The sequence below is a fragment of the Ipomoea nil genome, unplaced genomic scaffold (genome assembly GCF_001879475.1).
Source record: "Ipomoea nil cultivar Tokyo-kokei standard unplaced genomic scaffold, Asagao_1.1 scaffold2616, whole genome shotgun sequence".
Taxonomy (NCBI): domain Eukaryota; kingdom Viridiplantae; phylum Streptophyta; class Magnoliopsida; order Solanales; family Convolvulaceae; genus Ipomoea; species Ipomoea nil.
The window spans coordinates 581,533-603,016 of record NW_017619044.1 but is presented as its reverse complement, the minus strand read 5'-3'; the positions used below and the strand labels follow the sequence as shown (position 1 = coordinate 603,016).

The following is a 21,484-nucleotide window of genomic DNA, read 5'->3' as shown; positions in this document are numbered from 1 at the left end:
TATTAAGTGTCGCTAGTAAAAGAATACTTTTTAATTCTATTGTTATAAGCATTCCATTTAATTTCTTGGTCAGTAAATTACGTAATTGAGACTAATAACTCTGATATGAGTTCCAGAAACACTTTGGAGAAGTTCAATGGATTTTGATGCTCTAACCACTCTAATCAAAATATTAGAGGCTACAGAGCAAAACCTTATGGAACCCAAAATAGTAGAGGCTGCTGGAGGATTAATGATGGTGCCACTGCGTGAAACGATTGAGTTGTTGTCTTACAATCTCCATTTTCTGCAAGCCTTTTTCATGGAATGTAAGGCGAAAATGAATGATGGGGACACCATGGCTTGGATACAGTATACAGATGTCCAAGTTCAAGATATTCGGAGACTATTCTATTCGGCAGATTGCTGGGAAGGGAATGCTGCATTTAAGCCTTGTGAAGATATTCATCATCGCTTGAAAAGAATAGTAAGAAATATTGAGTTTGCTAAAGATTGTATCCTGGACAAAAACAGAAGAGATGCTTTAGAGACTGAGGAACAGAACATCACAATTTGTGATACCTACCAAAATGCTTTAAAGACTGAGAATGAAGTGATTGTAGAATTCGACACTGATATAGAGACGATAGTTAACCGGCTCTGTTATTCATACTTCATGGGATCAGTTTTAACCATTTGAAGAATAATAACATTGACAAGTTTCGGAAATATGTGCTGAAACTACAAGTTATGCCACTCGTTGGGAAGGAGGCATTGGAAAAACTACATTAGCCAAAAGAGTCTATGAGCATCCAATTACTATTCCTAGCTTTGACATTCGAGCATGGGTAGTTGTGTCTAAAGTTCATAACCTCAAAGAGATGCTCATTGGTTTGCTACGTTGTATTTCACCGATCACTAGTGAAATTTACAACATAGATGAGGCTCAGATAGCTGAGGAATTAAGCACGAGTTTGATGGGCAAGAAGTATTTAATTTTCTTAGATGACATATGGACCACTGCTGCATGGGATGCCATCCAAGGATATTTTCCAGAGAATTTTAACGGAAGCCGAATCCTAGTAACTACTCGGTTCAAAGAGGTGTCTGAATACTTAAGTACGATTCCCTACCTAGTGACGCCTCTAAGTTATTGCTATCGTTGGGAATTATTTTCAAGGAAAGTGTTTGGGCAAAGCCAATGTGTTCCCAGTGAATATAAGCCAATTGGGGAACGCATTATTCGTGATTGTGGTGGATTACCCCTAGTAGTTGTTTTAATTTCCGGACTTTTGGCAACATCAAAAGGGTCTCGAGAAATATGGGGAGATGTTGCCCGAACTTTGGAAGGAGATTGTAGGTATAGTAATCGCTTAAGAATTCCAGAAATAGTTTCATTAAGCTACAAGTACTTACCTATTCATTTGAAGGCTTGCTTTCGTTATTTTGGTGTGTTTCTAGAAGACAGTGACATTCCTGTTAAGAAATTAATCAACTTATGGCTTGCAGAGGGATTTATAAAGCCACATAAGAATATGAGTTTGGAAGAAGTGGGAGAGAGTTACTTGCATGATCTCATTAATAGAAGTCTTGTTCAAATTAATGAGCTAAGTATTGACGGCAAAGTTAAATCATGTAGCATTCATGATCGAGTGCACGAGGTTTGTGTGAGAGAAGCAATTGATGGCAATACATTGTGCATTATCAATGACAACCATGCTCCAAAGGCTAGTCATTGGTTAAGTTGTCAAACAAGTCATTGGCCAATCACTCGGGCGAGCTATGGGAATTGCAGTCCTAATAAAATCCATTCTGTTCTCTGCTTTGGTAAAGATGTAATCCATTCAAAATGCAAGTTTGTATACCCATGTTTGAAATTGCTAAGAGTATTGGATTTATCATTAGTTAAATGCTCACAAGGCATGCCTCGTGAAATAACAGACTTGGTTCATTTGAGATACTTGGCTTTAAGTACCATTGGTTCTCTTTACGAGTTTCGATTTTTCAAGCTTAAGAATTTAATAACTCTCATAGTTACTTCATGGATTGAAAAATGTCCTTTGCAACTGCCATGTGATATTTTGGATTTGCCACAATTGAGGCATTTGCATGTTGACAAGAGATGTTCACAGTATCTCCCTTGCTTAGTCAAAAAAGATCTACAAACTCTTTATTGGTTGAAAGTTGCTAGCTCCGATGACAAACCAAACTTCGGAATGGTTCCGAACCTAAGGGAACTTGGGATTTTCATTGAAGGCCAACTGGCGCCTAGCTATCTAGGGAGCCTTGTGTATTTACATCTACTTGAGAAGTTAAAGTTTGAAGTAGGAAGAGTTGAGCGCTTTAATCTACCAACAGGTTTTCCACCAAACCTTAAGAAGTTGACACTTCGTTATACTTATCTTCCATGGAAGGAGATGGACACAATTGGCAAGTTGCCGCGCCTTGAGGTTCTTAAACTAAAAGATTTTGCCTTTTGTGGCCCAACGTGGGAACCATCGAAGCAAGGCTTTCGAAAATTAAAGGCACTTCTTATTTCACATTCAAATCTCGAACATTGGAATGCAAGTTCTAATCATTTCCCAGTTTTGGAGCGCCTTGTTTTAAGATATTGTTGGGAATTGAAACAAGTTCCAACTAAGTTTGCAAAAATTGGAACACTGAATTTAATTGTATTAGAATGTTGTTATTCTTCTCTTGTGACTTCTGCAGTGCAGATTTCTTCTGCAAAAAGTAGAACATTAAAGGGAAAGGCTCCACTTCGTGTTCGTAAAGTTGGAACTAAGGTTTCTCTCTAATTCTTGTTCATTATTTCAAAATACTAGTTTTCTGCATTCTAATTCCATGTATTAATTAATTATTTGCTTTTTTACTCATTTTCAATTACTTTTCAAGGTTGAATTGCCTATTATTGAAAGCTCTGAAGAAGAAAGTGTCGAAAGCTCTAAAGAAGAAATGATGAAAGCTGATAAGTGTGTGATGAAATATCTGAAGAAGTTATTCTGGTGATGGAATGCATTGAAGAAGAAAGTGCAGTGACTGTGGAAAGGTTATTGCTGAATAAGTTCTCCGGTCTGTTGCCTTTCATGAGTTGATGATGCACTGGCAAATGTTTATGATGTGGATAAAATTAGCCACTTAATTGTCCAGTCCAATCCAGATTGGTGGTGATTTGTCTCTTTGGTTGGAAGAAAACAAACAGAAAGTATTTTTGGTTTTCATTTGATCTGAACAATTTCAGATTTGTGTTAATGTGTTATGATGTTTTTTCTGCTCCAATGGCTAAGTTGTAACAGTCCACACTATTCAATTCACTATTCTTTTACAACATATTCAAATGCTTTTTGGTGCCAATGAAACCTGCATTCATATAGGACCCTGTGTGACCGAACCAAACTTTTTATTTGCGAATTAACCGAACCCAAGTTTTTTCGATTAACCGAGTAATCGAAGTTTTTTTTTAAACTAAATTTTTTAATCTTTAAAATTATAAATAAAAATTAACATTACCAATTACATCAATACCTATAATAATAAATCTATAAGAAAATAGACAATAACAACACTATAAATATAAAAGCATAAATTTAAAAAGTGTAAATATAAATAATAGTTAACCTCTATATATATATATATATATATATATATATATATATATATATATATATATTTAATTTCGATTAACCGATCGGTTAATTCGGCTAATCGATATTTTCAAACCGTTAACAAAAATTTTATAAAATTTATAATCATTAATCAAACCGAATTATTTCGATTAAAAATGATTAGCTGAAGTTCTTTAGTTAAGTCGATCAATCAAATTTTTACCAAAATTTGCACACCTTTACTCAAAAGTTCTCTCACCTATTGGAGTAATTGCACTACTTTTTTGGATGGACTCTTCTTTTAGATCTGACTCAAATACTTATCATAGCCAGTCCAGATTATCTTTTATGAAAGAGTGGACCAATATAAGAGAATAATTAATGAGTTGAATGTTGAAAAGTTAAATAATATTGAATTGTGTTGTCTCAAGGGCTATGTTACTGTCCAAAAGGTAATTGTTACAAAAACTAATTAAAGGTGACAAAGTAGGGTAACACTTGTATAAGACCATCTCATGGATCTCAATATGTGAGATAAGTCAAATTTTTAATTAATGAATCAAATCTTTGATTAATGGGTCAGATCTTTGACCTCATTAATCAAAAACCGTGAGACGATCTCACACAAGTTTTTACCTATTTCAAAATATTGATTTTCTACTCTCTAATTTCATGTATTAATTTAATTATTTATTTTTGTACTCATTTTTTTTATTACTTTTCAAGGTTGAATTGCCAAATAATGAAAGCATTGAAGAAGAAAGTGTGGAAAGCTCTGAAGAAGAAAGTGTGGAAAGTTCTAAGGTTTCTCTCTAATTCATCCCCATTATTTCAAAATATTAGTTTTCTTCCTTCTAATTTCATTTCTTAATTATTTTTTTTACTATGTCATTTTCTATTACTTTTTGATGGGGATATCATGAAAGCTTGGGGACTAGAGGTTGAGTTTGGGAAAGAGAAGAGGTGGTGATACCGAATTCTACTTCCTTTAGGCATCAAGATACCTAAAAGAAGTGGGGGACTTGTGATGGGGATATCATGAAAGCTTGGGGGTTAGAGGTTGAGTTTGGGAAAGAAAGGAGGTGGTGATACCGAATTCTACTTCCTTTAAGCATCAAGATGCCTAAAAGAAGTGGGGGACTCGTGATGGGGATATGGGATCCCGGGGATCCATTTTATTGGAAAGTATGGACCCATGTTGGGGTGGTGAAGAAAAGAGGTTGACCCAAGAGAGAAGTAGTTTCTAGGGCTTAACCGCCGGCGGCTGGCCGGAGTGGCGGCCCGTCGGATTCCCGGCGGCGGTGCGCCTCCGGTAGTGCCGGCAGCACCCCACTACCGCGGCCAGTAAAGGCCCCTGGCCATGGTAAAAAGGGGTAACAAGGAAAGGCACAGCCAATGGGTTTCAAACCCACGCCCTCCCGCATAGCAACGTGAGACCAAGACTATCAGACCACACCATCACATGTGTATCAAAGCGCAACAGCATATATTTGTTCCGATAATCTCGGGCGGGCAGCTCTACCACCGGCCATGGCCGGCCGGCGACTGACCGGCGGCGTGTCCCGCCGGCCACCTCAGGCCGAGGCGCGGCCAGCGGGGGCGGTGCGCCCCCGTCGACGGCACCCCCCCCCCCTTTCTCAAGGGGGTGCGGGGCGGTGAGCATTCCCGGGATCGCGTGGTGCAGGCGGTATGGTGTAGCGCCACGGTGAACGTGCCCGCTTGCGTAGCGATAAATGGGGGAGTGGTGATGGATTACGTGGGACACGTGGACGCCAATGGAGGAGAGGGGTATGCTATAAATAGGGGTCCTGGATCCTTAGCAAATGGCAACTCAGACACGACAGGCACAACGGTCTAGTGGTCTTGATCTCATACTGTCAATTCAGTCACCTGGGTTCGATTCCTACCTGTAGCATAGTTAGCTATAGCCCATCCTGTGGGCCTTGTTCTTTGTATTTGGGCCGCCATTCTGGGCCTGTACCTCGGGCTTTTGTACGCATTGTTCTGGGCCTAGCGCCCTACCCCCGTTTTGTATCTCTGTACCCGGTCCCAATAAAACCATCATTTTTCAAGGTTGGATCACCAAATATTGAAACTTTGAGAAGAAAGTGATGAAAGATATGAAGAAGAAACTATGGATGACGAAGAAAGTGTGAAAAGTTGTAAACAAGAAAGTATGGAAAGCTCTAAAGAGGAAAGCGTACATACTGCTGCAAAAATCTGCAAATCCAAAAAGAAACACTAGCGGATATTTAATGAGGACGGCACTCACGTACACAGTCCAAGGGAGGAAAAAGCTACAATCAAGGACTTCTTTGTTTCCCTCTTTACAAAGGATTCGGATCAGGAAACTGTTCCGCTGCATGGTGGCACATTTCCAACTATTCCGGATGACCTTTGGAACAATTTCAACAAGGATTTTACTATTGATGAAATAAGAACAACCCTTTTTGAAATGAGTCCGTTAAAAGCCTCGGGCCCGATGGTTTTCATGCTTGTTTTTATCAGAAATCATGGGACATTGTAGGCACTTCTGTCTACAAGAAAGTAAAGAATTTTATTGAAAAAGGAAGACTGGAGGAAGGGATGAACGACACTCTCATTTCTCTCATCCCTAAGAATGCTTGCCCAGCTAGTCCTAGCCAGTTCATACCAATCACCCTATGTAATGTTCTCTACAAAATTATTACCAAGGCAATGACTAATCGCATTAAACCAATCTTAAGAGATGTGGTCGGCATTGAACAAAGCAGCTTCGTCCCAGGGACACAGATTGTGGATAACATTCTTGTGTACCAAGAAATACTCCATTCCATGAGAACGAGACAGGGTGAGAAAGGCTATATAATTTTAAAAGTGGATATTGAAAAAGCTTACGACAGACTGAACTGGGACTTCATCCGTGACACCCTCCAAAAAGTTGTTATGAATGAGACCTGGGTCAGAAACATTATGCATTGTGTTGAAACTCCGAGACTTGGTATTCTCTGGAATGGCGATCAACTAGATTGGATCAACCCTAGCAGGGGCATAAGACAAGGGGATTCAATATCTCCTTACCTTTTCATTCTATGCATGGAACGCCTTAGCCATATTATTAAAGAGAAAATTCAAATTAAGAGATGGAAAGGTCTAAAGACCAACAGGTATGGCACAACCCTTTTCTCATTTATTTTTTGCTGATAATTTGGTCTTTTTTGTATAAGCTACTCAGGATCAAATTCTAATCATCAAAGAATTCTTGGAAAGGTTCAGCAAAGCTTCAGGACAGAGAATTAGCCTAAATAAGTCTCAGATTTTTTTCTAAAAAAACATCACCAGCCAAGAAATGAATGCTATAAGTGCAATTGTAGGGATTCCAGTTACTCCAAATCTAGGAAAATACCTCGGAGTTCCCTCGATTCATGGGAGGACTACCATTAACCTGTATGCCCCCATTCTTGATAAAATTGATGCAAGACTAAACAGCTGGAAAGCTAAGTTTCTCACTCTAGCGGGATGACATGTTCTTGCTCAATCAGTCCTCCAAGCCATACCTTACTACACCATGCAAACCACTTACCTACCTGCAGGAATTTGGGAAGCAATTGATAAAAGAATCAGGAAATTTATTTATGGAAATACGGATGATAATAGAAAATCCCATCTTATTCATTGGGACAAAGTGACCCAACCAAAGGAATGGGAGGTCTTGGCCTCAGGTCCTCTAAAGATACTAATCTTGCTTTTATGGCTAAGCTAGGGTGGAAAATGTTGATTGATAGAACAACCCTTTGGAGAAAAATTCTTAAAGCGAAATATGCTAGAGGTGAACATGGTATCAACATGTTCCAATCCGAGAATGGATCTTCAAATGTGTAGAGGGGCATCACGGCTGCCATGCCCTTAGTTGCAGCGAATTTACAACACATTGTGTGGAGTGGAAAAGGAACTCGGTTCTGGAAGGATGCTTGGATCACCCCCGAACCTCTGCATGTTTACAACACCAATATCGGCCAAGATGAAGAGAACGACCTGGTGTCTCAACTCTGGGATACGACGACCGGTTGGAAATGGGAAAAGCTAACCAACATTCCGGCGAGTATAAAGACGAAGCTCAAACTGGTGGAACTCAGGGATGGAGAAGACGATGTTGCATGGAGCATGGAGCCTTCAGGTACGTTTTCTATCCGATCGGCGTATAACACGATTCATGAATCTGTCTCGTCTGTGCAGGACCCTATTTGGAAGCACATATAGAGGATTAAAACTCCCCCAAAATGAAGACTTTGATGTGGACAATTCTCCATGTGATACGATCCTAGGGTTTAAAACTTGAGATAGAGAGAGAGAGAGAGAGTGTGAGAGAGAGAGGGAGATGAGAAAGAAAACTGTTTCTGCATTACAAAACTGAATGAAGAGTCTCAGTGCACATTTTGCTTATTTAAATCAACTGATTGTAACTAACAAACAGACATTAGTAAAACGGTGTCGTTAGATAATCTTCTAACTGTGCTTTAACTTCCTGTGTCGTTAGACAATCTCCTAACTGTGCTTTAACTTCCTTTTCAAACGACTGTGTTTTGCTCAATGGCTAACCACTTTACCCGCTGCGACATCATACTACGTCGTTTGCTCCTTCTTCTTCTGGATCAACTTCCGAAATCATTACATTACCTCTTCCTTGCAAAGATCCTTGACCCCAAGGATCAAACCCAGGAAATTGCTTCTTAAGGTGGTAGAAGTCTTCCCAGGTCGCAGCTTCTTCTGGCAAGTTGGCCCATTGCCCCAAGATTTGTCGTTACGGCCTTGTTATCCCTCTTCACTAATCTTCTGTTTAAGACTGCTATTAGCTCAGCAAGTACTTCCCCTTCCTTTCCCACAGTAGGTGGATCAGACTGGAGTGCTATCTGTTCTCCCACCTTCTTTTTCAATTGAGATACATAGAATACCGGATGGATTTGGGCACTAGGAGGTAAGGCCAATTTATAAGCCACAGGTCTTATCCTTCCAATGACTTGATAGGGTCCATAGTACTTGGAGGTAAGCTTGACTCTTACAGCCACTGATAATTTCCTGTAGGGTTGGATTTTCAAATACACCCAGTCCCCAACTTGCAATGTTCACTCGCTCCTTCTTTTGTATGCTTGCTGCTTCATTCTGCTCTGAGCTATTCTCAAATTGTCTTTGAGTACTGCTATCATAGCTTCTATTTTAGCTACCCACCCATCCTTTCCACTTACTTGCTCAATTCCCAGAGCTAACATAGGAGGTTTGTAGCCATAAAGAGCCTGAAATGGAGTGCATTGTAAGGATGATGGAAGTTGGTATTGTACCAGTATTCTGCCAAGTGTAACCACTTAAGCTAGGCCTTTGGTTTGTTGAATACCATGCACCTTAGGTAAGTGTCTAGGCACCTGTTTATTCTCTCAGTTTGGCCATCTGATTGAGGGTGATAGGCAGTTGACATACTCAATTGAACCTGTAACTGCTTGAAGATGGTTTGCCAGAACTTACTGAGAAATATTTTATCCCTATCAGTTACAATATCTATAGGTAGCCCATGTAACTTGTAGATATTTTCCATGAAAGATGTAGCTACAATGTTAGCAGAATAGGGATGAACTAATGCAATAAAATGGCTATATTTAGTGTGCCTATCCACCACCACCAAAATCACATTCTTTCCTTGGGACTTAGGTAAACCCTCAATGAAATCCATTGAGATTCCCTTCCAAGCTTGATTAGGAATAGTCAATGGTTGTAACAACCCAGGGGAGGCAATATTCTCAGACTTGCATCTTTGGCAAGTATCACAGCTTTCCACCACTGTCTTTACTTCGATCTGTTTTCATTTTTTTCCAGTAGAACAAGGATTTTAGTCTTTGGTATGTTCCTTATTGCCAAAGTGCCCTCCTAATGGAGAATCATGCATATGCAAAATCAATCTAAGCCTCAGGTTCCCCTTGCAACCAATATAAAGCTTTTGCTTGTATCTAATGAGCCCTTCCACTATAGATATCTTAGGGTCATTGCCAAGGTTGATTAAGCTTGGTGTCAGCTGTTCCTGAGCCCACTCATCTTCTTCAAAACTATTAGCCACCTCCTCCATCCACTTGGGCCTGATGTTCAGAATAGAATTAAACTCATATTCTTGGTTCACTTCTCTTCTGGAAAGGGCATCAGCAACACAATTTTCACTGCCCTTTTTGTATTGGATGGTATAATGCAGGCCCAAAAGCTTGGATAACCCCTTCTGTTGAGTAGCAGTTGTGATTTTTTAGTCCAGGAGAAACTTAAGACTATGGTGATCAGTCTTAATAATGAAATGTCTCCCCAATACGTATGATCTCCACTTCTCAACTACATTGATGATGTCCATGTACCTTTTCATAAATTGATAACCCTAATTGTTTGTCCCCAAATGCCTTACTATAATAGGCAATGGGTCTCTCTTCTTGAATCAATACTAGTCTCATGCCTTTATCGAAAGCATCTGCTTCCACTACAAAAGTCTTCTGGAAGTCAGGTAGAGCTAGGATAGGAGATGAGCATAATGCCTGTTTCAGCTCTTTAAATGCATTATTCTTCTGTCCACAAAAAGGAATCCCTTTTAAGCATGCTTGTTAAATGTCTGCTTATCATCCCATAGGCCCTGATGAATTTCCTATAATGTCCAGTTAATCCTAGGAATCCCCTCAGCCCCTTAATAGACTTAGGTTTTGGCCATTCAGACACAGCTTGCAATTTGGATGGATCAGTGTGTAAACCTTGCTCAGATATGATGTGGCCTAAGTATTCCACTTCCTTTTGTGCAAAAGAACATTTACTTAGCTTAGCCAGTAGCTTATGAGTCTTCATCAGTTCCAGGACCTTTCTGAGGTGTTCCCAATATATCTTCAATTCAGCGCTGTATACCAAAATTTCATCAAAGAAGACCAGCACATATTTCCTCAATAGGGGCTTCAACACATAATTCCTCAATGCTTGAAAGGTGGCTGGGGCATTGGTTAAGCCAAAAGGCATAACCCTGAATTCATAGAGCCCTTGGTGAGTCTTGAAGGCGGTTTTGTACTCCTCTCCTTCCCTCATTCTAACCTGGTGGTATCCTGCTCTTAAATCCAACTTGGTGAAGTATTTGGACCCAGCTAGCTCAGAAAAAAGGTCTTCCACAATTAGGATGGGAAATTTATTCTTGACTATAATATTGTTCAAGGCTCTATAATCCACACAAAACCTCCAGGTGTTGTCTTTTTTTGGTACTAACAACACCGGTGAAGCAAATGGTGACACACTTTCAGTTATCACTCCAGTTTTGAGCATTTTCCCTACCATCTCCTCAATTACATTCTTTTGGTCAAAAGAATATCTGTATGGTTTGATGTTCACAGGCTGTGCTCCCAGGATTAGAGGGATAGAATGATCATACAATCTTCTTGGTGGTAGTGTCTCAGGTACTTCAAACAACTCTTTAAACTCCTGTATCATGTCAGACAATTCCTGATATTCTGTTTGGACTAGCACCTTACAGTATGTGTTGTCCTCAACCTTTTATTTTGGGCTGTTCAACCCTTCACAGTGGATCAAAAACCCCTGTACCCCCCACTTCTGCCACTTCCTTAAGTTTTTTTTGGACACTGCCTGTAATCTGCTAGATTTCTTGGTTAACCCTTTCAACAACACCTTCTTGCCCTCCTTGTGGAATGAGATGCCAAGGGGTCTGGTATGGAGTTGGATAGGATCATATTGGTCTATCCAATCCATGCCAAGAACCATATCACAACCTCCTAACTTAAGTAATCTGAAATCCTTTTCAAACACCTCCTCCTGAATCTGCCAAGACAATTTTCTGCAAATAGCATCACATCTCATCTGCTGCCCATTAGCTACTATTACTGTAACACCCCGTGTTACGGCCTCTAACCCGGACTAATTATTTAATTGATTACCATTAATAATATTTAGAAAGGATTTGATTGGGTTAGGATCCCCTTAATTAATTGAGGTGGCCCACCATGGATCATGGACCCTTATCCTTAAACCAAACCCTTAGTCCTATAAGAAATAGAATAAGTGAATCCTTACCATTCAGACCCTAGTTAGGACTCCTAAATATATATAAGGACTTAGGAAGAATTTAGAAATCCCACCACAATTCATTCTACCACACAAGATATTCCCAGGAATTCCCCTGTCACCAAACGTAGGAGAACCCACGAGAAGAAGATCTTAGAGAAAGAACCTTAGTAGCCAAGGATACTAATTAAGGCTAAGAGGTAACCCATGTCTCAACAAAACCTATTTTCCTCGCTATATCTTATTCATTGGCTCCTTTGATATATGATTCTGTTCTTGAGTCGTGATAGAGCTTTTCCTAGGGTTCATATTGTGTTTATGTGATAATCTTTATGTTTATGTGTTAATCTTGATGCTTGTGTGATAATATTGATGTTCTTGATGCCATGATAAGTTATTTATTTTGATTATGTCTAGAGCCCTAGGGTAGTAACGTAGATTTCGTATTATGTTATTCTTGGTATGTTTGGGGTGGGACTTTGCATGATCGGGTGTTGAGTCTTGGCATGTTTAGGAGTCGTGTTAGGATGTATTTGGTGTGATTCTTGGTTTAATTCCGTTACTTGAATACGTGGTGCTGTCATTTATATTTGAATGTGTCTGGACATGGTTTCGGGTTTCACGAAAGATCCCGGGACCAAATATTACATATGAGTCAGTGGGGGGTAGGTGGGGGCAGGGGTGCCTGCCACCTACCCGCTGCCCTTGCCCGATTACTGCCTGCCCACCGGGCACCCGCTGGGATTGAAGCCGCCGCCGGCGGGTGGTCCTCCACCCACCGTCGACCCGCTGGAAAGTTGGTGGGTAAGGTGATATTTTCCCCCGTTTGTTGTTTCCCTGTGTCCCGTTGTGTTCCGTTGTACCCTGTTTGTCGTGTGTGAGTCTAGTTTGATGTATCGGGTACCGTTCTTAGGACAAAAGAGTCTTGTGTATTGCAAGCTAGATGAATTGGTATCCCGTTGGCCTAGGAGGAAGGTGTATGATCCCGTAGGAGTGTTATGGGTGGGTTAATGTAGTTTATTACATATGAGTTATGATGGGTTACGTGTTCCCCGAGGGTTCCCCCTCGTTATGTGTTAATGTGGGTTGCATGTTGTTTGGCTTCTATGTTGTTGTGCATGATAACCCAATTGATTGCAATCAATTGGCTATAATGACTATCTGGTGGGTTGAGAACCACCAGGTATTAACCCGACTGGTTGCGATCGGTCGGCTATACAGACAGTTGGATCGGTTGAGAACAATCGGGTGTTATATATATATATATATATATATATATATATATATATATATATATATATAGGGCTGCGGTCCATAATCTGGTTGCAATCAGACATATATGATAATAGGGCTGCGGTCCACCGTTTGGTTGCGATCAAACATTTATGATACAAATGAGCTGCGGTTCATTGATTGGTTGCGATCAATCTCCTTGTGCTGTGGTACAAGTTAAAGTGTTGCGGGGCCGTGTCAGAGCTATATGCGTTGACCCTCATGTATGGGCATGTGATTGGTCCTGCGGCACCACCATATGTGTGCACACCATTACGTGTCTTGTTGTTGATTGTGTGATGATGACTGAATAATGATATGATTGGTATTGCGTAGTCGTATAACCTTAGGATGCATGCTAGAATCTTTATGGTTGTGTCTAATTGTGTTGAAAGTATCTGTTATTGCTTGGTTGAGTCTGCTCTCGGATTTAAATTAGAGTTTCTTAAGTATATATGTATTCCAGTTTCAAAATGAGTTTCTTATATCTACCTATACTGTACTTAACGCGTTGGAGTGGGTTACCAGCATTATTCGCCGACGGTTGTTATACCGAATGTTTTTCAGGTAATGAGCCTTAGCTTTGGAACGCGCTAGTCAGAGCCTGGACTTAGTTAGATTAGTTCAATTATCGGCCTGCGTGCCTTGAAGTTGTATCGAATATTGATTTGAGGATTTCTTATGTTTGGATAGTTTAGCTTGTGCATCTGAGTTCTCCAGCTCAAATGTGGCATAGCACCCCGACTATTATGTTTAGTTTATGCTCTGTTTGGGAACTTATAATAGATTTGCCTTTATTTCATAAGCTTTAAAAGTTTTAAAAATTAGGGGTGTTACAATTACACTCAGTACTTGAGCCTTTTCTGGTTCAATTCTTAGGTGTGGAAGAAGTTTGGGGTCAAGGAAGCTGTGTGTGCTTCCACTATCCACAAGAATTACTATTAGTTGTTTCTGGATTGCCCCTAGTAGCATGATGGCATTCAGTCCTTCACCACCTATCATAGCATAAAGGGAGACTTTAGCTTGCTCTCTGTCCTCAGTTCCCTCCTGCTCTTCACTAACTAATTCATCAGATGCATCTTGGAATTCACCCTCCTCAATAGTATGAAGAGTAACCCCTTTACATTTGTGCCCGGGTTGCCAAGGTTCAAAACATTTGAAACACTTATTTTGTTCCCTTAACTGTACCCTAGTCTTTGCAGTGGTATTCAAATTGTTGGAGGCTGTGGACCATTGGGAATTATAAGTCTTAGAGGCTGAATTTGTGTTATAAGGCTTAGGTATGGAAGGATTAAGTGTAGTTGGGGGTGATTTAGCTGTATATGGGAAGGATACTTTTGGTTGTTGCTCATTGGATTTTAAACCCTTTTCAAGTTGTTTAGCAATCCACATTGCATCTGCTAGAGTTTTTGGTTGGGAGGTTCTGACAAAACACCTCAGATTAGGTCTTAATATGGCTAGGTATGCTTCCAAGAAATACAAGTCAGTAAGGGTGGGATGTTTTTGGACAAGTAGGCTTCTAAATTCCTCAAATTTGTCTAAGAACTCCATCACCCCTCCATTCTGCTTAAAGCAAGCAAACTCCTCCATTACTGCCCCACTGTCTTCTCTAAACCTCCTACATACTGCATCTGCAAAATGAGACCACTGGAAAGGTCCCTCCATGCCAATCAGGTATCCCTCAAACCACACACTCACCTTCCCGGTCAGATTCACATACAATACATGCATTATTTCGATTATGGGAATGTGAGACATCAATAGAAATCTCTCACATCTATTAATCCATAACCTAGGTTGTTCGTAATCGAAAGGAGGGAAATCGTATCTGTACCTCATTAATGGAAGCTCTCTAGCTTGCCTTAAGGGTGCTGGCCTCTGGACTCCCCTTCTTGTCCAATCTGCACCCACTTCCGGATCTACTTCACTGCCCGATTCCATAACCTCACCTATTCCTCCTTCTATTCCTCTACTGAACTGCACTGCTGGTGCTTTCCTAGCCTCTGAGTTTGGTGGTGCACAATTTGGCAGTTCATTTCAGATCCCATTTACTGATGATCCACCAGGGACAGAGCTCATGATTAGAGGTTGTGGACGATTGAGTCGAATCGTTTCCACGATCTCATTTTTCCATTCTCCCATTTGATTTTCCATTTGAGCTGTCAGCCTTTCCATCAGATCTGTAGTCGTCTTCTTCTGAGCTTCCATCTGACCACTCAGATCGGCCACCACTAGTTCTAGTTGATTCAAGTGTGCCTCCATTTGAGGGCTCTGATACCAGATGACACGATCCTAGGGTTTAGAACTTAAGAGAGAGAGAGAGAGAGAGAGAGAGAGGGGGGGGGGGGGGGGGAGATGAGAAAGAAAACTATTTCTGCATTACAAAACTAAATGAAGAGTCTTAGTACACACATTTTGCTTATTTGAAAAAATTGATTCTAACTAACAAACAGACATTAGTAAAATAGTGTCATTAGACAATCCCCTAACTGTGCTTTTAACTTCCTTTTCAAATGACTGCGTTTTGCTCAATGGCTAACCACTTTACCCGCTGCGGCATCATACTATGTCGTTTGCTCCTTCTTCTTCTGGATCAACTTCCAGAATGATTACACCATGATAGAGTTATGGGCAATGCTAAATGAAGAAGAAGAGGTTTCACCACCCAATGAGACTACCATCACTGCCCTGGAATGGAAGAGACTACGAAACACATTTTCAGATCTTGTCCAAAAGCATTAGAAGTCTGGAATGGGCTCCAAGGAATGACAGGGAGTTGGAACACCCAACTGCCTAGTTTTAAGGCTTAGATTGAAAGCAATATCAAACCTAGCAGAATAAATAACGATGATATTGATTGACCTACCATGTTTGCTGTCAGTTTATGGTGGATATGGAGGTGGCGCAACAATGGTCTATTCAAGGGAGAAGAAACTGATCCTAGTAGAAAGATTGTTACACTACTAGAAGCGGCAAAGGAAATCAATTCTACGTCTAACCGTAAGCAAAGGGATAGCTCAAACATCCATATGCGCAAATCTGTCAACCCCAATTGGAATCACTCCAATAACCATGAGTGGACGCTAAATGTAGATGCGAGTGTAAAAATTTCATCTCAAAAGGCAGGTTATGGCGGCATCCTCAGGAATGCCCATGGCGAGTGGAAGGGAGGTTTTATTGTCAAATCCAACCATAGCGACAAACTCTTTATTGGTTGAAAGTTGCTAGCTCCGATAGAAAACCAAACTTAGGAATGGTTCCAAACCTAAGGGAACTTGGTATTTTCATTGAAGGCCAATTGGCGCCTTGCTATCTAGGGAGCCTTGTGTATTTACATCTACTTGAGAAGTTAAAGTTTGAAGTAGGAAGAGTTGAGCGTTTTATCTACCAAAAGGGTTTCCACCAAACCTTAAGAAGTTGACACTTCGGTATACTTATCTTCCGTGGAAGGAGATGGACACAATTGGCAAGTTGCCGCACCTTGAGGTGCTTAAACTAAAAGATTTTGCCTTTTGTGGCCCAACGTGGGAACCATCGGAGCAGGGCTTTCGGGAATTAAAGGCACTTCTTATTTCACTTTCAAATCTCGAACATTGGAATGCAAGTTCTAATAATTTCTCAATTTTGGAGCGCCTAGTCTTAAGATATTGTTGGGAATTGAAACAAGTTCCACTGAATTTTGCAAAAATTGGAATACTAAAGTTAATTGTGTTAGAATGTTGTTATTCTTCTCTTGTGACTTCTGCAAAGCAGATTTCTTCTGCAAACAAGTTATTGTTTGAGGGAATGGCAGACTGTCCACTTCGTGTTCGTAAAGTTGGAATTGAGGTTTCTATCTAATTCTTGTTCTTTATTTCAAAATATTGATTTTCTGCCTCCTAATTCCATGTATTAATTTAATTAATTAAGTATTTATTTTTGTACTCATTTTCTATTACTTTTCAAGGTTGAATTGCCAAATAATGAAAGCTTTGAAGAAGAAAGTGTGGAAACCTCTGATGAAGAAAGTGTGGAAAGCTCTAAAGAAGAATGTGTGGGAAGCTCTAAGGTTTCTCTCTAATTCATTTTCATTATTTCAAAATATTAGATTTTTTTTCCTTCTAATTCCATTTATTAAATTTCTTTTTTTACTAGCTCATTTTTTTATTACTTTTCAAGGTTGAATTGCCAAATAACGAAAGCTTTGAAGAAGAAAGTGATGAAAGCTCCAAAGAAGAATCTGTTGGAAGATCTAAGGTTTCTCTATAATTATTGTTAATTATTTGAAAATATTAATTTTCTGTCTTGTAATTCCATGTATTATTTTTTTTTTTCTCATTTTCAATTAACTTTCAAGATTGAATTGCCAAATAATGAAAGCTCTGAAGAAGAAACTGTAAAAAGCTCCAAAGAAGAAACAGTGGATAAAGAAGAAAGGTCATGATCATTTCTGAATAAGTTCTCTGTTGCTTTCATGAGTTCATTGCTGAGCCAGTCCAATGCAGCAGATTGAAGTATGACGTTCATCATCTCGCTTTCGGGATAAAACAAACAGAGAGCTGAGCTACGATTTCTTGCTGCAATTCTTCAATTGAACTCTTCAATTGAACCTCGGTCAGTACGTACTGGTGCATCAATATAATGTGTTGTATTTTTGGTTTTTATTTGATCTGAACAATTCAGCTGTGTGTGCTATGATGTTTCTCTGCTCCAATGACACCATGGCTAAGTTGTAACAATCCACTGTTCAATTCAGTATTTTTTTTTTACAACATATTGAAATGTTTTAGAACATAACTGTTGATAAGCATACCCCAAGTGTTGAAGAACACTGAAGGAAGTGTTGAAAGCTTTGAAGAAGAAAGTGATGAAAGCTCTGAGAAGAAAATGACTGAGGAATTCAAGAAGCCAATGTATGTATCCCTTTGGAACACTACTGGAAATTATTAAATTTCCGACCACCTGAAAGTGATCTTAAATTAAGTCAAAAGTCTTGTTCCGACCACTTTTGGTATCCGGAAAAATCTTTGTTGCTATTCCCGACTAGTTTTTGGTTTCATTTTGATTTAAGATCACTTTCAGGTGGTCAAAAATTCCATAATTTCCAGTAGTGGAATATGTACATCAAATCAAATCAAATGCCTTAATAACCAATTACATTCTAGATTTATTTAAACTTAATAATTTTTCTGTCATTACTAAGGGAAGTGCAAAGACAAGGCTCTGGAGTAGAAGGAAAACTTTTTTCGTCGAGCCCCGGGTAACCAATACCCAGATTGTCCTCCGGCTAATACGGAGTTTAGCTTCTATCAAATCCCATTTTGGGGAGCTCTGCCGATGTCTGTTGTTTCAACATGGTTTGCAATTGAGAACAAGAAGAAAACTTTAGAAGAATAGAAGAAGCATTTTCTCCTATTTGCTTTGGTTCTGTTGCACGTGGTGTTTTAATGCCAAAATTGGTAAATACTTTGAGATGGTTTTTGCTAATTGTTAACTTTAGTCAAGAAATATACAAATTAAATGATCATTTTCTCGTAAGGTGAACCAGCTTGCTTCTATGTTCGTCTTTTAGTTCATCATGTGGATGATGCCCACGTATTATCACTCTTGTCGGAAATGTTCCTAATGATGCAATAGTTGTTTCATAATCAAGAAATTAAATAGCACAAGATAAGAGGAATCAAATCCGAACTTCTCAGTAGCTGTAATGTGTAAAAGTATTCCTCTTAGAGCATTTTTGTTTCCTATTTTGAACAATGTGGTTAGTTAGCTTACTGTTTTCTTGTTGGTTTTGTAAAGAAATCGCCAACAAATGTGTGCATTCTTGTTTGGTTTGGTAATTAATACCCAGCCCTTATAGCTCAGTGGTAGAGTGTCAGTCTTGTAAACTGAAGGTCTGTAGTTCAATCCTGCATTGGGGCATAATATATAATTATTATATTCAGATCTGACAAAATACAACTCCAAATATTTTGTTGATTGGCCGAGGGGAGGATTTGGATTTTCCATCCTTTGATAAGTACGGAGTAATAAATGAACTTGATTAGAGGTGTTTTAGTCAATTAACCAGTCTATGTACTGTAGTGTTTTGGTCATTTTAGTCCTTGTACCTTAATTTTGTTCAATTCAATCCATGTACTTTAAAATTTAGAACAATTAATGATAAACTTAACACCGTTTATTTTTTCATTAAGTTTGTCCACGTGGCGTTCGATTTGTCATGTCAGATTTTGTGACATGGTATTGCCATGTCAAGTTTATTTTTTCCGTTAATATTGTTTTATGCCAGATCACAAAACTTGACATGGCAATACCATGTTACAAAATCTTACATGGCAAATCGAACGCCACGTGGACAAACTTAATGGAAAAAATAAACAGTGTTAAGTTTTGTCTTTAATTGTTCTAAATTTTAAAGTATAGGGATTAAAATGAACAAAACACTTCAGTACATGAACTTAGCAGGTACTTTGACCCTATTAACCTATCCTCATACCTATTTCTTTAATCTATCATTGTTAAGTGAGTGCTTAACTATAAGGTCTAAGCAAACACTTGTGTGAGATCGTCTCACGGGTCTCAATTTGTGAGACGGGTCGAAACTTTGATTAATGAGGTCAAAGATTCGACCCGTCTCACGGATTGAGACCCGTGAGACGGTCTCACACAAGTGTTACCCATAAGTCTATAACACTTTCTACTCTAAAATCCAATAATAATGAATGGAATTAAAAATAACTAAATTTATTTCTAGGTAAAATTTCAAGCTTAAGTCTCATGAATGACACGGTGTTATGTGGACGCGGGTTTCCGGCACGACACGGACGAGGCTACGTACGGCATGATAATAATAGCGCCAGATGGCTCTTTCGTGGCAGCAAGGAATGGCAAATTACCGATTTGTTTTTCACCACTTATGGCGGAGGCCCAGGCATACAAGGAAGCACTATCCTGGCTACTTGAACGAAACAACACATCAGTAAGTTTACTCACGGATTGCATGGAATTGGCTACAATTATCCGACACCATCACACGCCGATCCATTCGTACGTTGGGGTCACGATTGACCAGTGCAGAACGTTTATGTCTTTATTTTTTATTTTTTGAAAATGTTTATGTCTTTATTTAATCGTATTACTTTGGATTACATCTCTAGACAGGTTAATTTACATGCGCATACTTTAGCTACGTTAGCATTTACACAGGATCAAGCTATGTACTGGGATGCTATCCCACCTGACGCTATTTCGGCTTTGATTCATTAATACAATCGCAAGATTGACCTTCAAAAAAAAAAGTCTCATGAATGAAATAACATGCACAATTCTTCTTGTTTGTAACCTAATAGTAGTTCAATTCTAGATTAATCAAAATTTTATGTAAAAGTATTAGAGAGGGACAGCCAAATAGGAAAGGGCATGTACGTGGTTTAGGAGTTCATGGTTTAATTTTCCTATTTTTGAGATAAATAAAATGTTTCAGGTCCCATTATTACTTTTTTTTTTTTTTTTTTGAAAGCAGGTCCCATTATTACTTCATTATTCATATGTAACATGAAACATACAGAGTAATAATTAATTCATAAACCCAAAATAAAATAATTCCAAACTATTGAGAAAGAGATATAGTTCAAAAACCAATAATTAATTATGAAGAGATGTTTCAGTAGCTTCACCCAGGCACTTTGGTAAGCAGAATGATAGGTTAAAAGTTGTAAATGTCCATTTTATCCGTGCTTGAAATTAAAGGTTAATTTTTTATTATCAAGAAATTGACGAAAAATGGATTGGAATGACCATTTTGCTAAAAAAACAATAGTCGTTGACCGATATTGTAAGGTTTGAAAGTCGGATCAATCATGATAATGTCACTATAGTCGTGAGACCAAAAGTGCGAAAAACTCACTTATTGTGCCAACAAAATATTTCTATTTCATTTATTATGGTATTGATATTAAATCTAATTATAACAGAAGAAATTATAAGAAAAACTAATTACAATTGCTAAAAGTTAAATCTTTTTTATTTTTTTTGAAACACAATACCTATTATGTCCAATGCATTTTTTTTTTAAAAAAATTATGCTAGATAATAATATTTCTTATCATCAAAAATTAAAATTCTATAGGGTTAAGGGTCAAATAAGCCCTCCAACAATATGTCAAAATGCAATTAGACTCTCGAACTAAAAACAACTTCAATCAAATCCTTAAATTGATTATTACTTTGTTTTTACCTACAAATTAAGATGATTGCACAAATTTAAGAAGTTATGGACTTAGTTGCATACAAGTGAATAGATGAAGGATCTAATTGAAGCTTTTGTTTGTTTATAGGAATAATTGCACTTTGGCAATACAAGGAAGAAGTATTTTGCCCAACTTCAAATGTTGGTACATGTCGTTGCAATTTTGATTTGTTAGATTTTGACTCTATAAATTTTTAAAAGAAAAAATGGCACGTTTCCCCATTAATTATTTGCTTATAGCAATTTTGACGGAAAGTCTTGTGGTCGAGCGGCGTAACTTCTCAAATGAGAAGTCTCAGGTTTGAACCCCAGTGTGGGAACATTGACTCTTTGTGCTTCAATACTT

The 21,484-nt window shown here is 38.8% G+C and overlaps 1 protein-coding gene and 1 non-coding gene across 2 annotated transcripts; both read left to right on the top strand.

Moving 5' to 3' along the window:
- Positions 1 to 554: 554 nt before the first annotated feature.
- Positions 555 to 17,687, top strand: LOC109154268 (putative late blight resistance protein homolog R1A-10). Its single transcript, XM_019302094.1, has 6 exons — positions 555 to 2,765; positions 2,875 to 2,927; positions 4,310 to 4,388; positions 16,858 to 16,959; positions 17,070 to 17,147; positions 17,386 to 17,687. The coding sequence occupies exons 1-6, from the start codon at positions 861 to 863 to the stop codon at positions 17,401 to 17,403; spliced, it is 2,235 nt and encodes a 744-aa protein (XP_019157639.1). The 5' UTR covers positions 555 to 860; the 3' UTR covers positions 17,404 to 17,687.
- A 1,053-nt stretch (positions 17,688 to 18,740) lies between these two features.
- Positions 18,741 to 18,812, top strand: TRNAT-UGU. Its single transcript has one exon. It is a non-coding gene; the product is annotated as a tRNA-Thr (tRNA).
- Positions 18,813 to 21,484: the final 2,672 nt, after the last annotated feature.

Bases quoted from the DNA above. Each gene is read 5' to 3' on its own strand.
- LOC109154268 (XM_019302094.1), top strand. From the start codon at position 861: ATGCTCATTGGTTTGCTACGTTGTATTTCACCGATCACTAGTGAAATT. The intron at 2,766-2,874 runs GTTTCTCTCTAA...TTACTTTTCAAG, and splicing joins TTCGTAAAGTTGGAACTAAG to GTTGAATTGCCTATTATTGA. The intron at 2,928-4,309 runs AGAAGAAATGAT...ATTACTTTTCAA, and splicing joins GAAAGTGTCGAAAGCTCTAA to GGTTGAATTGCCAAATAATG.